Genomic DNA, 24,241 nt, shown 5'->3' on the forward strand with positions numbered 1-24,241 from the left:
TGACGTGTCTGTTTCTCGGAACAGTGGACGAATGTTCGTGTCAAATGTTTCAACACTGGCAGATATCGTTCGCTAATTAGAATTACATTTTGTGCTTTTTACAAGCTTACGCAAACGCGATATCCCCGTGGTATTCATTCTGAATCATCGCTAGAATTGAGAAACAGTATTTGAATAAAATACAGCGGATTTGCGCGATTCCTGCTACTTTACAAAAATTGATACCGTATTTTTCATTATTGAACTTGTGGAATAAACAATTAATGTTATCATTGTTATACCAATGGGGTAAACACCTGAATTATCATGGACAGGTAAAGAAGTAAATTAGTTAAAAAAACAATGCGATATTGTATATACCATTCTGGTTGTCCAAAAAATGTACTTTCTCTCAAAGTATTATTTCCTTTAATATTTAGGGTAATATCACAAGATGGTTGTAAATGCTTCATGGTTGAAATTGCCGTACCTCGTTCCAAGGCGCATCAACATATTTCATCGTCCATTGCCATAGCAATTAAACCTTCCTGTCGTCTTGAGCATCGCACGTACGGAATATCGAACGCGGCGTGTAATTGTTTTATTCAAATTGCGCAACGCGAAATATTTGAATTTATCCAGCGCCACCCATGCTCTCAAGAATTATGCGCTTAATCTGCCGATCGCCATGAGCCGCGACGCTCGAAAGTGGTCGAGTAAATTAATACTTAATCAATTACACAGACAACGTTATAAGCCGATGCCGCCATAAGCCGAAAATCTGGATGATTGTACGTTACGATTATTATAATACGACAAATGACGCGCGATGCAACGCCGATTATTACACATGGAATATAGAATCGAGAAATAAGTACGACACGTTCTTACGTTTCCGAATGTAGATGGACGCAAGCTTCGATCGACGATCGAAAGGAAATAAAAGCGAACAAAAAGACACACTATACATTCTCGCAGAACAAAAGGTAAGAAATTGTAGATTCATTTAGAGTTTAGAATTAAATTCATTTTTGAAGGGAAATCTATTGATCTTACGAAAGAAAAAATTAAGTAACTGATACGAAAGTTGTATCGATTTTGAAAATTCCACCACTTCTTTGGTAGCTGAATTAAATAAATTTCTGAGAGGGAGCTGCGAGAATGTCGGTACGTTAAAGAGAAAATTGTCTCATTCTCCTTGCACCTGCCAAGTAGCTATAACTTATGCTTGTTATATAAAGAGTATGATCTATGGCCATGATGGCTATGATCTATGATTTATAAACATATTACGTCGTTCCTTAATTAATTACCTTCTTAAGTTAGCCATGGTTCTGGACTATAATATATTAAAACTAAATGTGTACACTACGGTGGGTGATGAAATTGTTCTCATCGCTTCGAAAATGATTATTTAAACCGCGAAGAATTGATTTGGGAATGCACCGAAGATAGAACCTCTTTATTATAAAATGTATTATCCTATATCGTTATTTATTCTAATTCAGATCGCTTCCTTTTTCATCTTGCCCTCTCAGTTTTACTTAATTTTTCTCGTTTCTGTAAATTACTATCATGTGGTACAAAATTAGTAGCTGAATTTAAAAGTTAGCTTAAGCGAGACTACCAAATAATTAAATAAATGCTTCCAGCATACTGTATTTTGATTACATATTAAATTTAGATGCTAAAATCATTCGTCTACCGAATGTTAAATAAATACGCGCCTGCATCACTTTTATTTTTATCTCTCGTCCTCCTACCCCCAAGAGAATATATATGAAATTCAAAAAGGAAAAAAAGTAGATCAGGCAGCTAAATATTTCCTGAGCCACCCCACAATCCCGTGTCTGTGAAAGGGAACCGAAGAAGGCGAAAAGAAAGATCCGTTTGCTTCGTCGTGCCAGATCGATCCGCGTGTCTACGACCTCTCGCGCATAAGAACGCGGGCGCGCACGGTTGGTGCACCTGTACGAGTGCCGAGGAAAACACGATCCCACAGTGGAAGAGGGATCTCTCACACGAGTGCATCGAGATGCAAGATTGCGCAGAACGCATGTGACTTAGCATCATGTGACTTAGCGAAAGTCGATCTTCGCGCACGAGCCAGAATGCGGCTGTTCGACCTGCTGCGATCAGGGTCGGTCGACCGACACACTCGACAACAGATAGAGCCGCTGCGATCATGTCGAATCAGCGGAAACCGATTCTATCGTAATTATCGATCGTTCCTCAGGGACTTCTTTGGACAAATTTTGGTATTTTGACAATTTTAACGATTTCTCAGAGTGTTTTTAAAGGAAAGTGGACGCATCAAGTTTAAACGTCGTGCATATGTTTTGCAAGGTAGCAAGAATTTTTTCAATTATGGATCATTGATTTTGGCGACTATCGATCATTCTTAACAATAATTAACAATAATAACAATAAGCAAAATTAACAATGATCCTCAACAGATGTCTATCTTGAACCTTCAAGAATTGTCTGATGTTTAAAATTTTCTTTTGGAAAAAGTATTAGACACGTCGATATCAAACTCTATACATATATTCGTACATATTTTGCCAGCCTACAAGAATTTTTGCCACAATCGTCAATAAATTTCTTTGGGATTATCGATACTCTGCTGTACTCCTTTCACCTCACATTTCACTCTCATCTAACTGACCATCCCTTCCACTTGTCAACGCAGTGCAACGAACGAGATTTCCACGCTATTATGGAGGGCCTGCTTGTAACGTCAACCATTTAACACTCATTGCCAGAGAAAATTGCACGTGGCACAAAATTTCGTGCGACAAAAAAATTCAGAAAAAGAGAAAGACAGTCCGTTATATAAAGCGTTGTTGCAAATGTTATGTAAGGGATATTATAACGGCTCAATGTTAACCCATCGATCTCTACATTGCGCGTACAACACGGACAGAAAGATAATTGCTAAAGAAATTGTATCTGCGAATCTGGGACTGACAGATTTCAGGCCGATGCCTTTCTTCTACCAGTTACTCGATCAGCCACTTTGCTAGGGGATCCTCTCTCTTTTTCCTCGTCGCTTCCTGCCCGCAGAACATCTTTCACGTCCATTTGAATGCGTTAGATTAAACGTCCGCGAGTATTCATACGTGTAAACCTCGTGTAAGCGGCGCTGCCTTCGTGTAGCGTATGAAATGTCTTTGCATTACGCGAGTGGCCGTTTTATGTAACCGCAATATGAACGCGACGTGAGCCCGATCGTTCCTTTATTTTCAATTGATGGCTATTGCCGGACTTCGCTTTCGTACGACTGCGAGATTTACGCTGGAATTTCTTTTGAGCTATCCTCGTGTTGAGACACGACTTAAACGAGAATTGATTTTTACTGATCGACGCTAATCGGATATTATTAGATGCAAGGAGATATTTCCTAATTTATCGCATTGATTTAAAGCTCGGTTATACAATCTATCTACTACGATTAATGATCGATGTTTATGTAAATAAATGAAGACTTTGCACCTCCTATCTACTGAAAACAATTTGAAGAGGACAACGGGGTATATATTTCGTGCTTCAAAAATTCGGATCGATGGACATCTATCGACAATTATTAAATATAATTTTAGTTAGCTAATTTAATGCATCGTATTATTTATTCAACTACAACTACATGCTCAATATTCCTTCCTCTTTTTATGATTCATATAACATGGAAAAACGTTTCGTTGAAACGTCTTCCTATCGTTTCTTTCTGGTCCTATATTTCTCAAACCTGCCTCAACGTGGCCAAGAATTTATTTCTCGACAGAATTTTAGACATTTCCACGCCGATTCGCGTACTTCTTACTACAACTTCAACTTCACAATGCATCAACCAGTTTGCTTGGCTCAACTTGACCGCCTTTCATCCGCCAGTTATTACAGCTGCCGTGGTTCGTATTTCTCACGCGACAGCGGATGCCGCGGAGTCGTTTACTCCCCAAATGTGGTCAAAACATGGTCAAATTAAGAAGAATGGAACGTATGTAAATTATCGGGGGCAATATGTTTTCCCAAAACTGCCGAGCAACTTTCACCTCGCCGAAATAAAAAGAGCAGCTGTACGAAAAATGTGCTCGAACAATACACTGTCGTTCGTTATATCGCGAGACATGCTTCGATACCTTCTCGTGTGATTTATTTTGGACGGAAATCCTATGCGTATACCCAATTAAAAAAACGTTTCGTTAACTCATTAGAATGTATACTTCGTGCCGTTATCGCGATTCGAAATAAATAACGTTTACAAATAAATAACATCCACGACTTCGAGAAAATTCCGCTTTGCTATCGATTGTTTGGGAAAATCGGAAAGTTTGAGGTACTACGCAGAGATAAAAAGCTGGCTAGTGGGTCTCATTGGTAACTGTATAATTCTCCTTGGTTATATTATAAAATTCTACATTATGAGCTGTACTGTACTGCAGGATTCTATTGTATAATCTAGCAGACTTTATTGTCATCGATCAGAACCGCTAGCCAACTTCTCATCATTGCATAGTACATGCGTCGAGGTGACTGACTTGGTAGTCCGAGTGTTATCGAGTCCGACGAAATCAAATAATGATTCCCCTAATTAAATTTCGCGATTTCTAAGTACTAAATATGAATAATATCGTTTTGGAGAAACGTTCCATCTTCTTCAGAGGAGATCCGTTGAAGTCCACTTATCCGTCAAGGAAAGTCTCTTTCGAGGTGTTCGTCATAAATTACAATCTCCCGCAATGAATATATTAATATAGATATTTTAATACTAGTTGGTACATGTCCGCGGTTGTTTCGTGTCCGAAGCCCATTATTCGTCTCGCGCCAAAGAGTTACGAGCATGTAATTATGATATTATTCGTGGCAACACGGTGCTGCCTGAAAAATGATGCAAATTAACAGTGAAATTCGTTATCCACCTATCGTTAATTTCGATCGTTGAAGATACGCGCTGAAACTCGGTCGAAGACTCATTTTAACCGTGCACTTTTTAGCTTGTTAAAAAATAGAGCAGTTGATCATTTGAATAATCAGCATTGAAAGCAAAATCTAGGTACGATATCGAAAGTGTGTAGTTCATTTTTATACTTCAACATTCAATGCGAGGACAACACGGACCGATTAAGAAAGAAATTTTTATCAGAAAGAAATATATAATGGTTCCAAATCGACAACGGAACTGTTAAATCCACGATAATACATTTTCAATAAAACAATAGACGCGTAAATCAGAAGGTAAACTTGGATTCTTGAAATGCCACGAATTTCCACGCGCGACTCTCTCAACGTTACATCTGGAAACGAGATTTAATCGCCGTGATAAGGGAAAAACGCTAGTGAACGCGTGTCAAGTTTTATTGAGACATATCCACGGTCGTGTAGTAACCGATAAGGCGACCGTATTGTTATATAAGACTCGTGTGCCATTATTTTATTAAAGAGAATACGCCCACCTGTTGCAACACACCGTGATTACAGAAACCGAAATTCAATCGGCCGTGGACCAAGCCTATGGGGGCCCCGGCATATAGGGCACCGTCGTTCGTGTAATATCCAGCAAAAAGAACTGCACTTGCCGGTGCAAAGAACGGAGAGGGTGAAACCTTGGCATTCTCCTCGATTCTGACCCGAATAGTGTCCCAGGCCTTCTGCGGTTTCTTCTCACTTTCGTGATTCTTCGACGCGTTGTCTGGACTTTCAGGAAGATTACGGACCGCGAACGTGTCCCGTGGAATCCAGTTTGTCATCGTGAGTAATTAAAGAGCGTAACGATCGCATTTAACTCGCGAATGTTTGGGCACTCGTTGAAACGCGGTTACCTCTTTTTTTAACTTGTCGAGAACGCTCGAAATGGCGAGACTTTTAACGTTCTTTGGAATTTTGTCATCTTAGTATTTATTAGTTCGCTGTTTAATGGTTAACATCATTCGTTAGGATTTTTAATACATTTTCGATGCTCGTGATTAATTTCTCTGTTAACTTCTTCGAGGAAAATTGTTTCTCGAGGTTGCTTCGATCTTTCAAGAGTACGTTTACCATCTTGAGGAAAATTGCACCTTTGATTTCGTCCAATTATCTATTACTTTACGTTTTCACAATACTGCTCTTGGACTATTCGTTTCGAAAAATATGTAATCGAATTACCATCCTTTTATGACAATTTATTTTTTTGAACTTTCAAGGAATCGTATGCAATGTATCCAGAAAATAATATCATAATTGCTCGCGAACATGAGCAATATCCTAACTCTACGAGCATTTTCCGAACGTCCAGCCATCAGCCAGCTATCAACGCGCGATAAAATGGAACGTAATCCCTTTGTATCTACACGAGCACCGCACAATGAAATATGCATCATATTATCGCAAGATTTATGTCGAGTTAACTACTTCTTTCCATTCATGTATTCATTCGCGAACCACGCGTGCATCCTGAGCATCCACGCGCGCCGTCAGCACGTATGTAAATACATTTAACGTTAATATAAACGTTACGTTCGGGTATCACAACATCTGAGTATCTGTCTTCCTTCGAAATACTTTCGCCGAATAATTGAGATTCGCGCGATATCGCACACCAAGGAAGCCAATTCCAAGTACAATTAACAAGCTCAAGTCAAACGGCGCTTACTTAACCCAGACCTAACAAGATGATCGTAGTAAGATGGAATTTTTGACAGGTTTTTAGATTCTTGAGTCTCTAGGCCTGAGACAATACAAAAATATAAAATTTGAAATTCGATATTTGGTTGTGCCATGGTGATCATCTTTGGTGCAACAGTCATCGTCGTCAACATTGTCAATATCGTCATCGTCGGTTTCATTCTAGCCCAGGTCTAACAACCTAATCGTAGTAAGACGGAATTTTTGACAGGTTTGTAGATTCTTGAGTCTCTAGGGCTGGGACAGTTTAAATATAAAACTTGGAATAGCATGTTGCATTGTCAAGTCACAATGCTTGCAGTAACAGCTACCCAACTACTCGTTTAAATAAACAAACAATGCATTCCATCCATGTTGGTAAACAATAAGATCTGGATAAGTCAGGTTCACTCGATGACGAGCGTAGGAAGGAAAGCAAGAGCTCTTCATTGAATTTTGTTTATCGGTTTCTGTTTGCCGATGCTGTTTGCAAATGACTTGCCAGATGGTCATACGCGCGTGCAACTGTCATTGCCACTCGCGCGCACGCGTGCACACCGACGCGCGATGATCACGCACGGTGAGCGCGTTATATCATTGTCCCGGATCCAAGGCGTTTCTCAGCAACGCGTTTGCCGTTCACATTTGTTCAGATCGGTAACACCGAGACCACCGGTCGAACCAGTTTAAAAAACATTTTTCGACCGGAGTTTCCGGCGCCGCCCCGAGTGGGTCGCCAAGGATACGCGCGTTTTGCAAATCGTTCGCTCGAACCATCCGCACGGTGAACGTTGACGAACGTAACGTTACGAACGTGTTCTACACGCTCCAGGATGTGGATTGTGTATAGCAAAACGATGGATAGGGGAGAGAGACGGCGTTCGTCCACTTAGCTGATTTAATCTTGTGTTTTCTATTTGGTTATTAATTGATTAATATTGGAGATCGTAGATTAGACACCTATGATTAGTAGAATAAATCGATTCGTTGTGATTCTTTTTTGTAACAGTGTTTCTCAATCTTCAGTTGGATCTTCTTAACGAACAAATGTTATCGTAGAATTGATTTTTTGTTTTTGTCATTGTAATTTGAAGTTGCTCGTCAAAAATATGTATTTTCGATTTAATGCCTTTTTAACTTCTACTTTTTTTATGTTACAACAGTGTCTCTTAGTCTTCACCTTTCCATAGATCGTCTTGATAAAGGAAAATGACGTACTCTTCGTTGCTTGTCAAAGATGTGTATATTCGTTTTAATATCCATTATTCAATTGAAGTAGCTTCATATTTTTCATTTCCACTTTTTCTACGTTGCGAGGAAAATATATGTCTCCCTATTGTAAAGTGCTGCAACACTGACATCCTACATAATGAAGCTCCGATCGATCGAAAATTGTTCAGGAGTTCCAGATAACTACTGGTTATTTATCTACTCCCTCGATTCGCTTTCGATCGATCGTTTGATCAAAGCTGAATCGACGAGACGTGGCTCGGAGCGACGTTCTGTTGCCCAACAGCGCTCCATTTATCGCTGGTATTTTTTGTTAATACCACTAAACGTAAAAGTCCATGGGCGTTGGAGTACTTTCGTTAATTAAGAAAGGCGGCATCAATCAGTGGCGGGTATTACATTCACTTAACTTTTTTGCACTCGTGAAGATTAATTTGTATCTACGTCGTAATTGGGTACAAAGTATTATTCTTTGAAAATAATTTATTTTAACCATTTTTGTTCAATTTGAATCGACCTTCCAACGATACTTGCGTTTCTCTAAGTAGAATATATTATTGTTTTGACAAAAATTCCACAAGTGTTTTAAGTATTTTGGTTAAATTAGAACTGTTAAACAATTGGCAGTATTAGGCAACAGCAAAATTAGCGATACAGAAATTGAGAACACCTGATTTTGAGAACATCTGGCATGACGTTCGTGCAGAGTGTTTGAAGTTGTTGTAACATGATCGAACCTTGCAACTATCGCGTTGAAGCAACTTTGCTACAATATTGCTAGACATTGAAAGGCATAACTCGATTTCGATAGATTCATTACGAAAGATTGCGGCATTAAACATGATCGTCTACAACGTTTTAAAACTAACAATAGTTAATTATTTCTCGCGAACAACGAAATTATTCCTTGCGACACGAACTATAATGAAATGTGTTAATAATATTGCACGTATGCTATTTGTTCATCACAGACCTACTGTTTTTGCGAATCTCTGGAGTGTGAATCAAATATTAATCGTTCATCGTGGCATCATATCAGTAGCTAATTAAACGATTTATTATTATCAAATTTTATCATTGTTTTTGTACCCTTATCGTAATTCAGAAGGAATGTATTCATTGAAAAGTGCGTGGTAAATTGTATATTCGCATTCCAGGCGTAAGCATCGCTATTACTCAATTTTCTGATTATTTTCACACTCTCGTGGAAATTCAGAAAGAATGCACGCAATGAAAATTACGTGGTGCCATCGATACAAAACAGCAGATCCACATTCCGCGTGCAACTATTCCACTTGTAGAAAAAGCCGACAAAGAGACCGCGTGTCAAGTTCTTCGACTTGCTCCTCGCTCGTCTTCTCCTATCTCGAATCAAACAAACGGTTATGATTCGTCCCACTTGTATTATTCATCCTGTACAGCGTCTTCTTGCTTGCATTTTTTCGTCTTCTCGCATTGCGAAAGGAGTACGATGTCAGTGGTTCTTAGCGTTCCGGTGCATGAACAGTTTTGAAGGGGATTCGACACGTGAGCTCAACCGTCAGAGCCGAATTAAGATTTTATTAGGCCCCTGGGCAACACACGATGTGCGAGACTCCCGGTAATATATCATTAAGACAAAAGATTTCAAGGAAAATCGAATTCGAAGTAACGATCTGGCTACCATGATTCTTCTGAATTTTTTGATTAATTTTTGGAAGAAAATAAATAGAAAAAAAGAAAGAAAATTAGAATAGAAATGTAATGTTGGTTTTCCACAAGGGAAAAGATGTAAGTTATAATAATAGGAACATAGGTGAAAATAAATGGGAGTAGATTACGAAATACTGGAGAAGATGTAGTATCTGTCGTCACATATGGGTTCGTCAGAAAATGAATAGGAATAAATGAAGAATAATAGTACTTTGTTTTTATATCATTGGCTCTCACTGAGGGAGAAGATGTAAAATATTACAATACAAAAATAGATGAAAATAAACAGAAATATGAGATTGTGGAATATTTCTGAAGACAATACAATATAGGAGAAAATATAGTATTTATCTTTCCATATTGACTTGTTTCTTTTTCTTTTCAACAACTACTCTTGTATTACCATATTTCATAATTTCTTCTTTACGAGGCTCTGCAGTTGGCCGAAACGTCAGCTTACAAAACATCTCTCTCATCTCGAAATTGAGCTGTTCATTACACCAATCAACTTTCCCATACCCTCGATCTGATTCGAACGCTGAAAACCTCCGACGTGTCATATACACTTTACTCGCACGCAACGGATAAATTCCCCCCGAAAATGCTCACTTCTCGACCTCATCTTAAAACCACCGTCCCTTAATTCATCCGTGTCGGCAGCCGAATAAATACGTTCCCCGCGGTGACCTCGTGATACCGCGAGTCGCTTTCGTGGATCGTGAATGCGCGGAGAAAGTTTGCAGTTTTTTCCTTTTTTCCTTGGTAGATTCGCATCAGCCGAAATCGTGGCACGCAACACGACGTTCTCGCCGCACTTATAAACGAAACTCGTTCTCCGTGACGAGCCATCTTCGCGCTGGTGCCCCATACAAATTGCACGTTATCACGGCGTCCACGGAGTACGGTCCCATCAGTGTCGCGCGCTCGATCATCCGTTCAAATCGTAACGATCGACGATTTATCGGTAATTCGCCCGTTACATCCGATTAAGTCGTGATTACCGCCAAAACGGATTTCACGGCTGCGGGATAAAGATAAACGAGCCAACGCGGAACGAAGATCGAACGAAAATATCGCCCAATTACGGCGAAGTGCGCTCTTGTCGCGACGCGATCGACGCGATCGACGCGGAGCCTTTTAACGAGGTGCCGTTTAAACGGCGGAAGTTAATGACCGTGAGGGTAGAAAGTCCAAGATTTCGATCGATTCACGATTATGCTACTGGCAAATTGATTCTTTTTCTATATAAATTTTTATATTTATTTACCATGTTTATTCTAAGCTCATGTTTTTACTATAAACTTTAAGACTGCTTTTTAATAAGGTACGGAAGGTACACTATTTTATACTCAATAAACTCAAATAAATATTACAAAATAATATTTTTGCTCATCTGAACAATTGAATGTTCCTACTTTTCCACACCGAAGTGTAACGAAATTGGCCCTGGTGTACCGTGCGACGTAAACAAGCTCGAATATTTCCCCTTAGGACAAATTTTATTTAATTATACTCAATATATCCCTCTACAAGTTCCCATAAATCTGTCGACCAACTTAAAAGTTCGTGGGCCAGATGTAAAGAACCACTGATGTTGAACAAGGCGTGATAGTTGACGCCGTGTAGTCACAATTTGGCAGACCTGTTCGTTACGTAACGAGCACGGCCATTTTCTCGACACGCACTTGCTGAAAATGTCAGCTCTACATACGCGGGAACTAGACGATAAAGGAAGTGGACTGCGTTGGGCTACTGCCAGGATACTACTATGACCATTTACAAGTAAACATTTAGCTTGTTGACTATATAAATATAATGTATTATGTGGCATATGATCTAAGAGAAATGTTACATATTGTATTAAGAGATTTTAGTTAACACTGAAATTTATGTATGTCAAACTTCTACTAATTTTTGGAGACCACTGTCGTAACAAGGAATCAACTTGATTCATAATTAAGATAGAGTTGTATGATAAATAGACTAGGGATGTTTGTGCACAAATATTACAGAGTTTAGAAGATAAGGCATACTCTTTCATTTAAGACTCAATTCTTTTTCTGCATCTCTGAAAATATTAAATTGTGCAAATATCCTCAGTCTATTATCAGTTTGTTTGATTACCTAAACTTACTATTCCAATATTCTACTTTTCTAAGTAAATCCTTGTAAAACAGTGGTTTCCAAAATTTTTGAACAGGGGCCCCCCAAAAGAAGAGGGCGAAATACAGTTTACCTTCTCTTACAAATCTAATTAAAAACCCGAAGAAGGCCACGATGATCGATAGACGTCGTCGTTCACGCGAATTAATAAAATTGACTCTGATCGCTCTACATAACCAACAAACGTGAATTATTCACTCTTTGCCGAGGCAGTGATCAAAGGAGAGCAAAATTTAAATTTGATGCTTCGTGTCCACCATTTATTACAATGCAAATTGGGTTGCATAACGGCACGAAGACGCGATAAGTATTGAGCGCATGTGCGAGGGAACATCTACCTTTTAATTCGCGACATCGACGTCGTAGATCAGAGAAATTGAATGTCGCGACCGCATGAACGTTCAATTATAAAACAATGATTCATTTCCTCGCGCAAACATCAAGTGTTCAGCTACTAGTGTTAAATTTCGATATTCAAACGAGTACTTTTGTTAAAAAAGGGACCAGGCGAGGTGTTACGCGTTGATTTTGCGAAACTTTGCAAGTCAATGAAGAACCAAAACATATTTCGCTCATCTTTGGACATCATTTGTCTAAATTCACGTTGTGGTTCAGAAGATATTTAACGATAAAACTTGTCAATTTCTCCAAGTTATGTGTTCAGTTACTAGCTACAGTTGTTGTTTGTTTATATTACGAAATTCGACTCGAATAATTTTATTTTTATTAGAATCTTTTCGGAAGAAAGATACAAATATTCGTATACGAAGTCTCCCGCATCCGTACTATTTTTTAAATTATACAGGGTGTCCCAAAAGTCGAGGATGAGCCGGAAACGGGGGATAGCTGAGACGATTCTGAACAACAATTTCCTTTGCAAAAATGTCGGATGGGGCTTCGTTAAGGAGATATTAAGAGAAAACCCCGACCAATCAGAGCGCGCGTAGACCGTTGGAGCGGCCGCGGTAGCGAAGGCTACGCGCTAGGCGGCAGCGTCAATGTCCTTCGATGCACGTCGAGTCACTTGTTCGCGTACAAGCGCGGCCACCAGCGCGTAGCCTTCGCTACCGCGGCCGCTCGAACGGTCTACGCGCGCTCTGATTGGTCGGGGTTTTCGGTTAATATCTCCTTAACGAAGCCCCATCCGACATTTTTGCAAAGGAAATTGTTGTTCAGAATCGTCTCAGCTACCTCCCACTTCCGGCTCCTCCCCGACTTTTGGGACACCTTGTATATTATCCATCTGGTCCAAAGTGAGCTACATTTATAACATAATTGTACCTAGAAATCTGAAATGGTTCTAATTTTATCCACTTCAGCCATGAGAGTCGTAAACAGAAAATTCAAAAGAGGATACGTATTATAATAGTCCTTCTGATAAGGCGATTTGTATCCAGGTAGTTATCCCAGCCACTCGCGATGTTATTCCCTTCTACACGATGACGTAACATTTCACAGAACTTCGTCATTGGAGTTTAATAATACGCGACCGTTATAATATTGTACAGGCGCGTAGTTTGTTTATCGCGCATTCCTAGAAACAAGTTCGAGCCTCAGAGAACATAAGTTGCGCGTGAAATCGACTGTGATAAGACGGAAGACTTGTTTACTGCGCGACCAAAAGAGTGATTTAAACGCGAACCTTGCGTAGGAAACTGTCCATCGAGTAATTTCTTCTTCTGTTACATGAACTTTAGTTCAGTTCTCGAAAATATAAAAGGAAATAATTCTTACAATTAGACATATAGATTTATAGTAATTTTATGCCATTATGAATAGCGAGGTGCTTAACTCGTTAAATATCTCTGTTCTTGACATGAAAATCCTGGACTTTTTGATTACTTGGTACACGAAATTAATTTCAATGTTTGTCTTGCTCCTTATTAACAAAGACGATACACGTCTGATGCTTGTTAATATCGCGAAATATCATTAACTCCGAATGTTTTCTCAGAGAACATTTCTGTTTATCATTAGTACAAGTCCAGGCATGAACAGTCCACGCCGAGGGCGGCCCCAAGACATTAATTTGACTGATACAGCATATTACTCACTCACAATTTACCATCCGTTTAAAATCCAGAACAATTCGTTCTGAAAGAAACGCGAATTAATCGAGAAAGTGTTACGTAGCATAATTACAAAGTTACAAGTATAGCTACTACATAAGCACCTAACTTGAAAAAATCGAAACAAGTTTTATTATTAAACACAAACCATTAAGTTAATTTACACAAACGTGCCAATTTTATACTGTCATATTCGTATCAGGTGGCATTTAATATTGTTCGGTCAATCTGTATCGCGTGTCAAAATAAACGGAAGCATAGTTTTGTGACTAATGATCCAAATCGATGATTGCTACCCTTCGTAGTGATTTCCTCGTTTAATTCGAGCTAAGGCGAACATCAGCTATGAAAGTTTCTATCGGAGGATCGGTTTCTCTTCCGCGAGGAGGACGGGGAATGGAGAACGTAGAACCTCAGGAAGATCTACGATATAATTACATCGTACATCGCATTTTTTCGTCGCGTGAACGTCTTGCGTTAAAACTGAAAGCCAGACCGCGATCATGTGACTGGTGCCTAGCGAGCACCGCTTCGGGGGATCTATCTGTACCAATTTCTCGATCGCCGCGCGATAAATCTCTAATAGATGCGACTCGTGCGTTTATTGCGTTTTTCTTTCGGCAGCGCAATAAATATTTACCTCCGCGGATGCTTTTACGATTCGAAACTGCTTACAAATTCCGCGATCGTTTCTGCTCAATTGCACGAGTTTATCTGACGAGAGATGATGCTGACTTATTTATGAGCAATCATTTTCGGAATTTACAGAGAGGTTGCTTCAACCTTTGGCGCTGAGGTGTTGGATTATGCGAGGAGGCGTTAAAAAGAAAATTTACATCCTCAACATATTAACTACATGGAGAAGATATTTTTTTTTTCTTTTTTTTTTTTGATGATTTCACAATTTGTTCAACAGTACTACTCTACTCTGTTCGTTTATTAAGATTTCAGGTTAGACAAATCTGAGCAAAACAGAGGAGACAAATGAAAATTGAAATACTTGAATTGTGGAGAATAAAATACGCACTTTTAAAAGATAACTAAAGCTTTTCAACGAAAATATTTTTATCCTAACAATCTATACGGATTTTATAGCAGACATTTTAAAACATATTTCTGCAACGAAGGAAGTCAATCATTTTGAAAAACCATTCTAATAAACTGACTCGAACAATGTGTATTTAGACACGTACACGTGTTCCAGGATACGTGGAGTATTTATCGGCTGGCTTAGACCAATATTTCTACATTTATTGTCCACTTGTATTAGATCGACTAGCGCAACAATCAATATGCCGTTTAATATGCAGAATGATCGCATCTGCGCGCCAACTGATTTATGTTGTACAGCGAAACGGATCGTAGTTCAATCTTTCGAGTTCCACCGGGGTATTATTAAAGAAGGTACACCGAGGCGATAAATTTATACTCGGATATACATAAACATCTTAATGCACGCGAACGTTGCGAGCGTCTTTTCAAGCGAACGATACGTCGCATGCAAGATCGCTGAGGAGTCGAGAAACGATTGTACAAGTTTCAGCAACGAGACCTCGTTTGTTGCGCGCTGAAACGGAAAATCCGGAAGCGGGAAGCGTTTTCGTCGCGACGGAAACGGAGAAACCGATATCTGTTGAATTGTGAATCACGATACAAAAATAAAATAAAATACAAGTCATGTAATGATTTTTTAACGAAAGTACTCGATATACCTAAAATACCTAATATAATTCTAAGTACAATCTCACAGAGCAGTACTTCCTAAACTTTCTCCTTCGCCCTTTAAAAAAAAAAAATAAAATGATTAACGACCTCGAGCTTTACAAACTGACCATGCCCTATGAATCAACCGTCAATACAATCCTTAAAAATATTCCAATCGAGAAGAACGTCGAAAGTGGACCTATGAAGCAACCCTAGTCCAAGATCTCTAAACGGAGCTCAGTGAAAGATAACGCCCGACGCGCTTTCGTTGCTACGATTTGATCGATCACGGCCGCTATTCAATGATCCACAACGAGAGCTGATCACGATTTGTAAGTGTCACTTCGATTTCTACGATTCGCAATCAGCGACTGATGCACGACTCGCTACGGAACTCACCTAACCCGCAGGCCATCCTCTGATTGATCTTTTCACACGGTGCGATCTAAATCAAAGCTGATCCAACGATACCTCTTACGTCATCGGGATCGATACGTTTCTTATGCATATGAGTCACGGGGGTTTCGAACGGAACTTATCGGAGTTGTAGGCCAAACAATTTGTAACAACCGGATCTGTTAACGCTGAAACTAGCAAGACGATCAATTTTATCCATGTACTGTGCAGGGATGGGAAGTTGGCTAGTGAGTCTGATTGGTAACAGTAGGTATAATCACAGAGATTATACTACAGAATTCTACCGTGTAATATGAATTATGATATAGGATTCTAATTAGAGAGATTATACCGTCACTAATCAGACCCACTAGCCAGCTTTTTATCTCTGCAAAGTGCTTCAAACTACTTTTTAAAATCTCTGTTAGTAACAGTTCTTTCGCCACGATATTTAAGGACAAATATTATAACAGATAATTTTATCGATAAATTAGCTTCCTCTTCCACTAATTACAAAGTTCCACCATAAATGAATGGCGTGAAGTTTGCGTGTCATCGATCATTTATTTCCTCACGATTGATTCATTTGATCACTCAACAGATCAGAACCATGTCGTCTTTTCCCTTTAAACATCTCCCCTTTTAATCTTCACGTCTTCACCTGACAGCCAAACGTTACCAACGCGTCCCATCGAGACATCCGAATATCCACAAAGTGCAATAATGTACACGACGGGTTTACTTTAATTGGAGCACCGTGCGCCGAGGTCTCGTTAGTCGACGATTTCGCGAATACGCACGGTCAACAATTTGATTTCATTATGTAATCCAATACAATTATTCTATCCACTGTTCAAATTCGCGCGACTTTCATAACCTTACGCAATGATGTTTAAGAGCTTCGTGCCGCTTATGTAACGAGAATCGAATGCCCATTTAATATCGTGCAGTCCCCTCGTAAAAGGACTTCCATTGCTTTCGGCTTAACGATGCCTCTGCTTTGAAAGGCGTCCTTGGTTTTCGTTGCTGCGAGAGCATTCAGTCTCCCGCGATTCATTCATACGTTAATCGTATCGCAATTGAAACTTGGGTGTTTGATCAGCGCGAACGACGCGAACATATCAAGGAAATCCAAGATGTTCGGTTTCTAAGATTCTTTCTTTTCAGGAGTGCGAAAGCTTTATAGTTTGTAACCTCTAGGATTGACAGTATTTCACTAAAAGCTCACGACTCGAGATCGATACGTAGTACGATACGACCTAACCCTTAAGCCAATAACAACGTGCGAGACACGTGATATGGAATTCGAGTCGAATTATGAAAAGCACGTGTCAGAGAGGTCGTATAAATGTGCACAAGGGACTCGTTCCTATATATACCTGGCTATGGCACCTACGGTTCCAGAGTAAATCACGGGACAAGGGGTTAACGAGAAGAGACATATTTTTAAAAAATCGTTCCTGAAGTGGGCTAAATTCTTGGTGTGCGAGCTCGAGCGAGCTCGCGTAGACGAAATCGGGCTCTTAACGAATTAATAATTCAATATTTCCGACGTTTCTTGAACGTTTTTCATTAGAATGAACTGCCTAAATGAATTGTGTGTCGCGTCTTCGAAGTGACTCCAAGCCAAAAGAGCTCGACAATTGACCCCTCATAGCTTGTAGCCTAGTTGAGCCCCTAACGTGTAGACCGAGTCAAGCTCTCAACGAAGAACTACGTTACTTGTGAAACTTGGAAGTTTTCATTAGGATAAACCTCCTGGATCAGCCCCAGATCGAGTCCCCGAAGTGTTCCCAAGCCGATCGATCCCGCGAGCGCGGTTACGACCGCCGAGGCATTCCAATTGCCCAGGACGATTAATCGGGTGGCGACTTTCGGCGTCGCGTACGTGTTTCGGTGAGCACGCGGAGACACAATCGACGTCTCGAATCGAGGGCAGCAGCCGGCGGCTCGTTCAGAGAAAGGAAAGTAAAACGTGGACGGGAGTCTACGCCTCCTCCGCCTCCCTCTCCCTCTCGCTCACTCCCTTTTCCTTTTTCGCGTTCTCTCTCACCTGGAGGTTCGTTACCTCGAGCCTAAGGTAACTTACTTCTCTCCCCCCCCCCCCTCCTCCCGTTCCCTCGTTCGAGCGCGTTTCGCGGGCTTTTGGGGAGCTTTCCACCACCAAGCGGAACTCGAACGTAGCTCAGCGATAAAGAACTATACCGGCACCGCGGACGCAGGACACGAGAGTTACCGGATTATACGAGACACTCGGTCAGTGAGGCTCTAACCGACAATCGCCTAACACGAGACCCGTCGAGTGGTCACCTGGACTACCCGCTGGACAGTCCGAACTAACGTCCAGTCTGTAGACTTCGTCGATTTCGCTCGTTATCGCGCGAACGTCGTCCCCCTTAGCCTGGAACGGTGGTGACCAGTCAGGATTCGCGGATTTGGAGATCGTCGCGTCTCCACGTCGTTTCCGCGCCCCCACCCTCGCGTGAGACGGTCTTTTTTTTTTTTTTTTTTTTGGCCGTGGTTAAGGAAGAAAGTGCGTCGGAAGTGATACATTCCCGCGTCCGTTTGACACTAGCGATCATCGACGAGCGATCCTGATCTCCCTTCGTGTGGAACGCTTCAAAGGCAACGTGGAGCACGTGATAACAGAATGCACGGGTGAGTTACAGTTCAGAGGACAAAAGAGACTGGAGCTAGACGAAGAACGGCTGCTCGATAGAGTTTTCGCCGGCTAGTTGCCCGTGGGCTGATCTCGTTTGCGAGAGGAACCAATCGATTTTCCAGCCACTCGTTATCTTCTGGCACGGGGGGATCTTTAACCCCCCTGCTGAGCACAACGCGCCATTATTACAGGATGCCAGAGGATAGAAATGATTCGAACGTTCGGTGAGGGAATTTTGTGCGAATTTGCACAAGATATTTTTACGTGAGAACGTCTAGCTGCTAGGAGGTCCAGACACTGGTTACTTAGTTGGAGTTAGGTATTTTTGGAGACAATTTGGTTAGATTGGGGTATAAAGTATAATCGAAAGAAAGTAAAAGTCGTGTTGCCAAGTTTGCAATGACGATATCTTTAGGAAATGAAACCAGGTTAGGTCTGGGTAGTTTTGGAGACAATTTGGTTAGATCGGAGTACGAAGTATAATTGAAAGAAAGTAAAACTCGTGTTGTAGACGGTCGATCACTGTACCATGACACGCTCCTGTTTCGTGAAATTTACAATGGCAATATGCGTCTGTTCTGGGTCTGATATTTACAAGGGCACAGTAAAAAAAAAATAAAATCGAAACACATAGAAAAATAATATCAAATGGCTTTTAGGAAAATAAGGTGTGTCGAAATTCACAGGTAATTTGTATTCGATAGAAATGTTCTATTAAAGAGTTGAGACAGTATTCGATGCAGTTTAACGTAACTGTTTGTTGCGGGATTTACGAACTTTGTTTAATGCTTCTGACGCAAGACGTTGTTACACCTATCCAATTAGCCCAAAGAATCGTTGCACTCTCGAGAATTGCTGCACGCACATTCAGTTCGCCGTCGTACACAGTTGCACCGAACAATATGTCGCCGATATAATATTGAATGGATGATTATAATATCGTTGAATGAACTCATTCTGATCTAGGGGTCCCAACTTTGAATAAACTTTGAATAAGCGTAACTCTGGTCGGCGCGAAGACTTTCAATAGAAATGAATGCCAATCGCTTCGATAGAGTTTCCGTGATGCAATGCGAGTGCATTAATGTCGTGTAAAAAACACAGAACGAAACGCGAAGTGCATTGCCTGTTACGCGTGAGTTACTCTGTTGTATGAGTTTTACAGTACTTCTCGAAGAGTTGCTTAAAGCGGTTTCAATATTGAAGTTTAAAGACAATTTTTCCTCTGATCTATATATGATTCCTATACGTAACTTTATATATATTTTTCACGCGTAACTAATTTATATATAATTTTATACACAGCATTTTCATCTATACATCTGTATCTATATATAATATTTTCCATAAATAATTTTCATGAAGCTCTTTACTACCATTTCACTGAGAATTAATCAATAAAAAAGAACTCTATAAAGAAAGAATTTGTTCATGTGTATATACATACATTCCTTTTCGATATGTTCAATATTTAATTCTACACTTTAAATTCTAATTTCTCTTCGATAAGGCAAGAAACAAATATTGATTTTTAATTTGTAAGGAACAAACAGATCTTCTACGCGTGGATTTCGCTCGCATTGGCCTAGGCGCTCGAGTCGCGATGGAGAACGAACGTCCGGAGTGCGATTAGTCGGTGAAGACGATCAATCGCGGTCCCGGGAATCAATTTTCTCGTACTTCTCTTACCGCAAACCCGATCGAGAGAGCATTGCCTATTGAAAACACGCGAAATGAGCTCTATCGGTCCGAAACGCGTTACAGGGAGCTGCGAGGAAAGTGAAAGGAGAATCCGCGGTAGACGCAACGAGAAAGTAATCCACTTGATCTTTATTCCGATCAGACCGCCGTCTCTTATCTGAATCGCGTTGTTACGCGTAACCGCAGGCTGAGAACGTTATCACGTGCCGATTCCTCCGGCCGGGTAATTAGTAATTAGCGACGATTCCGTTTCATAACCCGCGAATTCGATACGCTCTTTCTCACTTTCACCGGGCAGTGACCATTGAGAATCTCGTCTTTCAGCCGCTGCAATCGAGTGTCGGATGCGTGCAATTACATTCTGAGCTCTTAGAGCACGATACCGTTTGGTACTTGAGCGAGGACAGGTCAAGAAACTTGCTGTTACATTTACGAATATTTCTGTGTCGATGCCGAATTTTTGGGAGAAATATTTTGCATGCACGTGGAAAGTACAGGCTTCGGACAGTGTATCCATTTATTTTCAGTGAAATATGGTGAACTAGAATATTGGCGTTCTCGCGATACTATGTATACTGAAAATTCCAAGTTACAGGCTAGGGGTTGATTTCTAAATAGATATTCGACAGAGAATTTACTCTAAGATTATATTGCTCTACGGCTCTATCGCTCTGTGTAATATTGCAAAAAATGCACCTGGTATCATAAAGCGTTATATTGAGAACATACGATAGCATCGATGACTATATCTCAGCCATTTTATGAACATTGTCTAACAAGCTTCCAAGTTACGCTCGAAAAACGAATTCATTAAATGACCATAATTCTCATTTTACAAATCCAAGTCTTCAGTTTCGCATAATTCTGATAATTGTGTATAATTTTCATTTCATGGAAAAAAGCTTTTATTCCGAGTACCATAAACTCTCACGTTTGTCCTACAAGAGCGCGAACGAGTTACGTGGTCCGTTCGTGAGCAGCTTGCATCGAGTAACTGCGGTCTCGTATTTTTTCGAGCGACTTCTTTTCGAGTTTTCACCTTTCGCCGGCTTCCGGTACGCCCAAAGATTTTCTACGTCCGTTGATTCGATTTCTCGCTGTTACGCGGCCGGAATACCGGGTCAGTTCGTATAATTCGTACGAACGAGACGGCCAACCAGGCGTTTCCGCACGAAAAAAAAAGAAAAAAAAAAAGAAAAGAATCGAACAGGTATCGTGATTGACTCGCGGCCAGACCACCAACGTAACGGTACGGACGTGATCCCTCACGTGGAAAATGATTCAACGCGAGGACGAGCATGATGACCGCAGAAATGATTGCTCCCGTCACGGGACGACTTTCTGTTGCCGTCTGTGTAAATACGCTATTAATTTCGCTCAGGGAGATCGTATTTTTAATTCAGTCGTGATTAAGAAATTGTTTTTCTTTTACTCAGAAAAATGTACGCCAATTGTTCCTTGTTTTGTTAACTAATTTATATAATTTATATAATTAATATCGAGGCGACTTTTAGACAGTAATTTCTGGACGTTACATAATTGAAATAACAAGGAACAAATCACCAGAGATATTATACGAGTCCCGGTCCTGGCAACAATTTATTTTATTGCTACCATTGCAAAGAAATTACGTGCAAATCTGTTATAAAGAATTAAATTTCCGACACTAAAAGAAACCTGCATCAAACCGAACATCACTTCTGCGACGAAGGCTATTTAAAATTAATTCATTTTAATTAACCTCTGCGATTATTATTGGACAGATCTCTTTTTTCTTCGTTGTTAAAGAATGTTCACGTTTTTGCAACCACTTATAGCAGTCAATTCGAGAAATGTATCACGCATCCAACATTGATCTTTTTCTGCAGCCCCAGACGGATTTATGGTCTTTTTATGCATTTCACGGAGGATTCCGCGAATTGTATCGATTAAATCCGGGCAAAGTCAATGACTGGAGGCAGTTGGTTAATAGGACTTATGAAACCGAACGCGCGACCGGTTTATCGGTGCGTTTCATCCGTGAGAAGCGTGCAGAATGGGCAAGGTGACCAGAAAAAAAAAAAGGAACTGAAATCGTTTCAAATGTCGATCGCCTTTCTTATCTGATTAATATGTGGAACGTTGCGTACTTTCATTGGCATCCTCGTGTGCTAAACCGTGAATATTGTTCGACGAGATAAATCGAAGCTCGAAGATCGAAAGCGCACGCCTTCAAGTATGTAAATTAAACATTAACCGCTTGGGTGATCGAAATGAATCTTGTTTCGGATTTACTCAAACTTAAACTATTGTTCTTCGAATTAACTGTGGCAAATTTATCTCGTTGACAACTTTGAAATTATTCGATGCAAACGTTTTCTATCATGTGACGATTTTCTTCAGGTGTATATACATAGTATAAAATAATTTTATCACGACATGAAATGTACGTATAAAAAATTTTGTAATTATTTCGATACTAATAATAGAAATAGATTTTTCAATTATAATTCACGTTGAGTTCATTTTATGGTACAACTGAAGGAGACCATGCAAGGAAAATGAATTTTAATTATACATCAGATTTGTTCAATTTGAACCTATTTGGTTCACAAGCTTATACAATTTGCATTGGCCAGAATAATTCGTCGATAAATAATAAATTTTCTTGTGGACTCGATTTAACGTAGAACAATTATATCTCGCGATTTTCACGTAACTCTTTGTTAGAATGCAGAGAAACATACTGCCACGGTAATTCGCGTTTTGCAATTTAGTTTCTCCGCGGAGGTGTAGTTAGCAAACGCGTTCGTTGCGATAGAATTTAAGGTGGACTTGATCTTGATAATTTCACTGACAAAACAACTGCTTCGATTCCAAATCATTTTCGAACCTTTCGAAACACTCTATTTCCTTCTTCGATCGAAATTGTGTTAAATGGCGGCAATTACGTAAACCAATTTTATCATACGTTACCGCAGCAAATGCTCTATAACTCTGTATGATGACGAATTCCTTTCTGCATGAGCAGAAATGGATTGTATAACGGTAGATTAATATCTAACGAATCGTTTTGTTTATGCTTGTTAGCTAGCTTCTTTGTCGATGAAAACGACTGTGAACCTTCCTTCTTAGTGCAAATATTATTAATGTAAAAGTACTCGAAGAATTCATTCGAAATCATTCGCTCTAAGACGATGGAGGAATTTCTTTTTTGTTAGAAATATTTTCTCCAGAACTTTATCTATAACAGATAGATGATATTTTTGTTGGCTGTTTACCTATGAAATGGACTTAGTTACGTTTCCTTTCTAAAATCTCTACGTAATAAATAGGTTAATATTAAAATTCGACAATGAAATACTTATTACGCTATACACTATCGCGTACAATGTTCCAGCCTTTAATTCTCCAACTAATAATCCAATTCTAACCTTTTACTTTGGACTCCTGCTATTAGCCTGACTTTCCTCTCCTGGCTTTTGGTGTCTACCCTATCTACCTTACTTTCTAAAGCTTTAAATCTACCAGAAGACAACTCCTCTACCAAAGGGCAACTGAATTTTCTCTATTACCCAACTCTATTGCAAGATGTCTCGATCCATAACTCCTAACTTCCTCCTTCTACCTACTAACTTTCCTTCGAAGTCTGGAGAATGACGTTTGAAGATGTTTTAGAAGATCTGAGATCTTCGTTAGGAAAGGTCGACTTCGTCGTGGGATGAATGGGGGTTTCTCGCGACTTTCTGGGGACATTCCCACAGCTTTCCTTCGCTATGCCTGCGTCTGCAACAATGAAACGTAGAGTCCAAGTGTACGATCACGTGGATTCCGCAGACACGCGGAGTAAAACTGATTAGCGTCGTGTCATTAACCGCGGCGGGAAGGTAATTATCCGCAATTGCGTTATTTGCATTGCAAACGGCCTGCAAACGGTTATTTTCCGTATCACTCCGACATCGTTGACTCTGTCTAGTCGCGTGCCCGAGAGAATGTCCACTTTGACGCGGGGTTGAAGGCCGAA

The 24,241-nt window shown here is 40.1% G+C and overlaps 2 protein-coding genes across 5 annotated transcripts in view; one reads left to right on the forward strand and one right to left on the reverse strand.

Annotated features, from left to right (window-relative positions):
• Positions 1-24,241, reverse strand: part of LOC128889547 (centrosomal protein of 290 kDa) — a 76,218-nt gene that overhangs the window by 8,135 nt on the left and 43,842 nt on the right. The window lies entirely within an intron of this gene.
• The window catches only part of LOC128889548 (peroxidase), a 32,943-nt gene continuing 26,790 nt past the window's right edge, over positions 18,089-24,241 (forward strand). For 2 of the 4 annotated variants that reach the window (XM_054147267.1, XM_054147268.1), the window contains exon 1: positions 18,102-18,533. In XM_054147267.1, coding sequence (XP_054003242.1) covers positions 18,526-18,533 — 8 coding nt within the window. In that variant the 5' untranslated portion in view covers positions 18,102-18,525. Of the gene's footprint in view, positions 18,534-24,241 lie in introns of all 4 variants that reach the window. The other 2 variants (XM_054147265.1, XM_054147266.1) reach the window with 2 other exon arrangements.

The sequence above is a fragment of the Hylaeus anthracinus genome, unplaced genomic scaffold, assembly GCF_026225885.1.
Source record: "Hylaeus anthracinus isolate JK02 unplaced genomic scaffold, UHH_iyHylAnth1.0_haploid 11997, whole genome shotgun sequence".
Taxonomy (NCBI): Eukaryota; Metazoa; Arthropoda; class Insecta; order Hymenoptera; family Colletidae; genus Hylaeus; species Hylaeus anthracinus.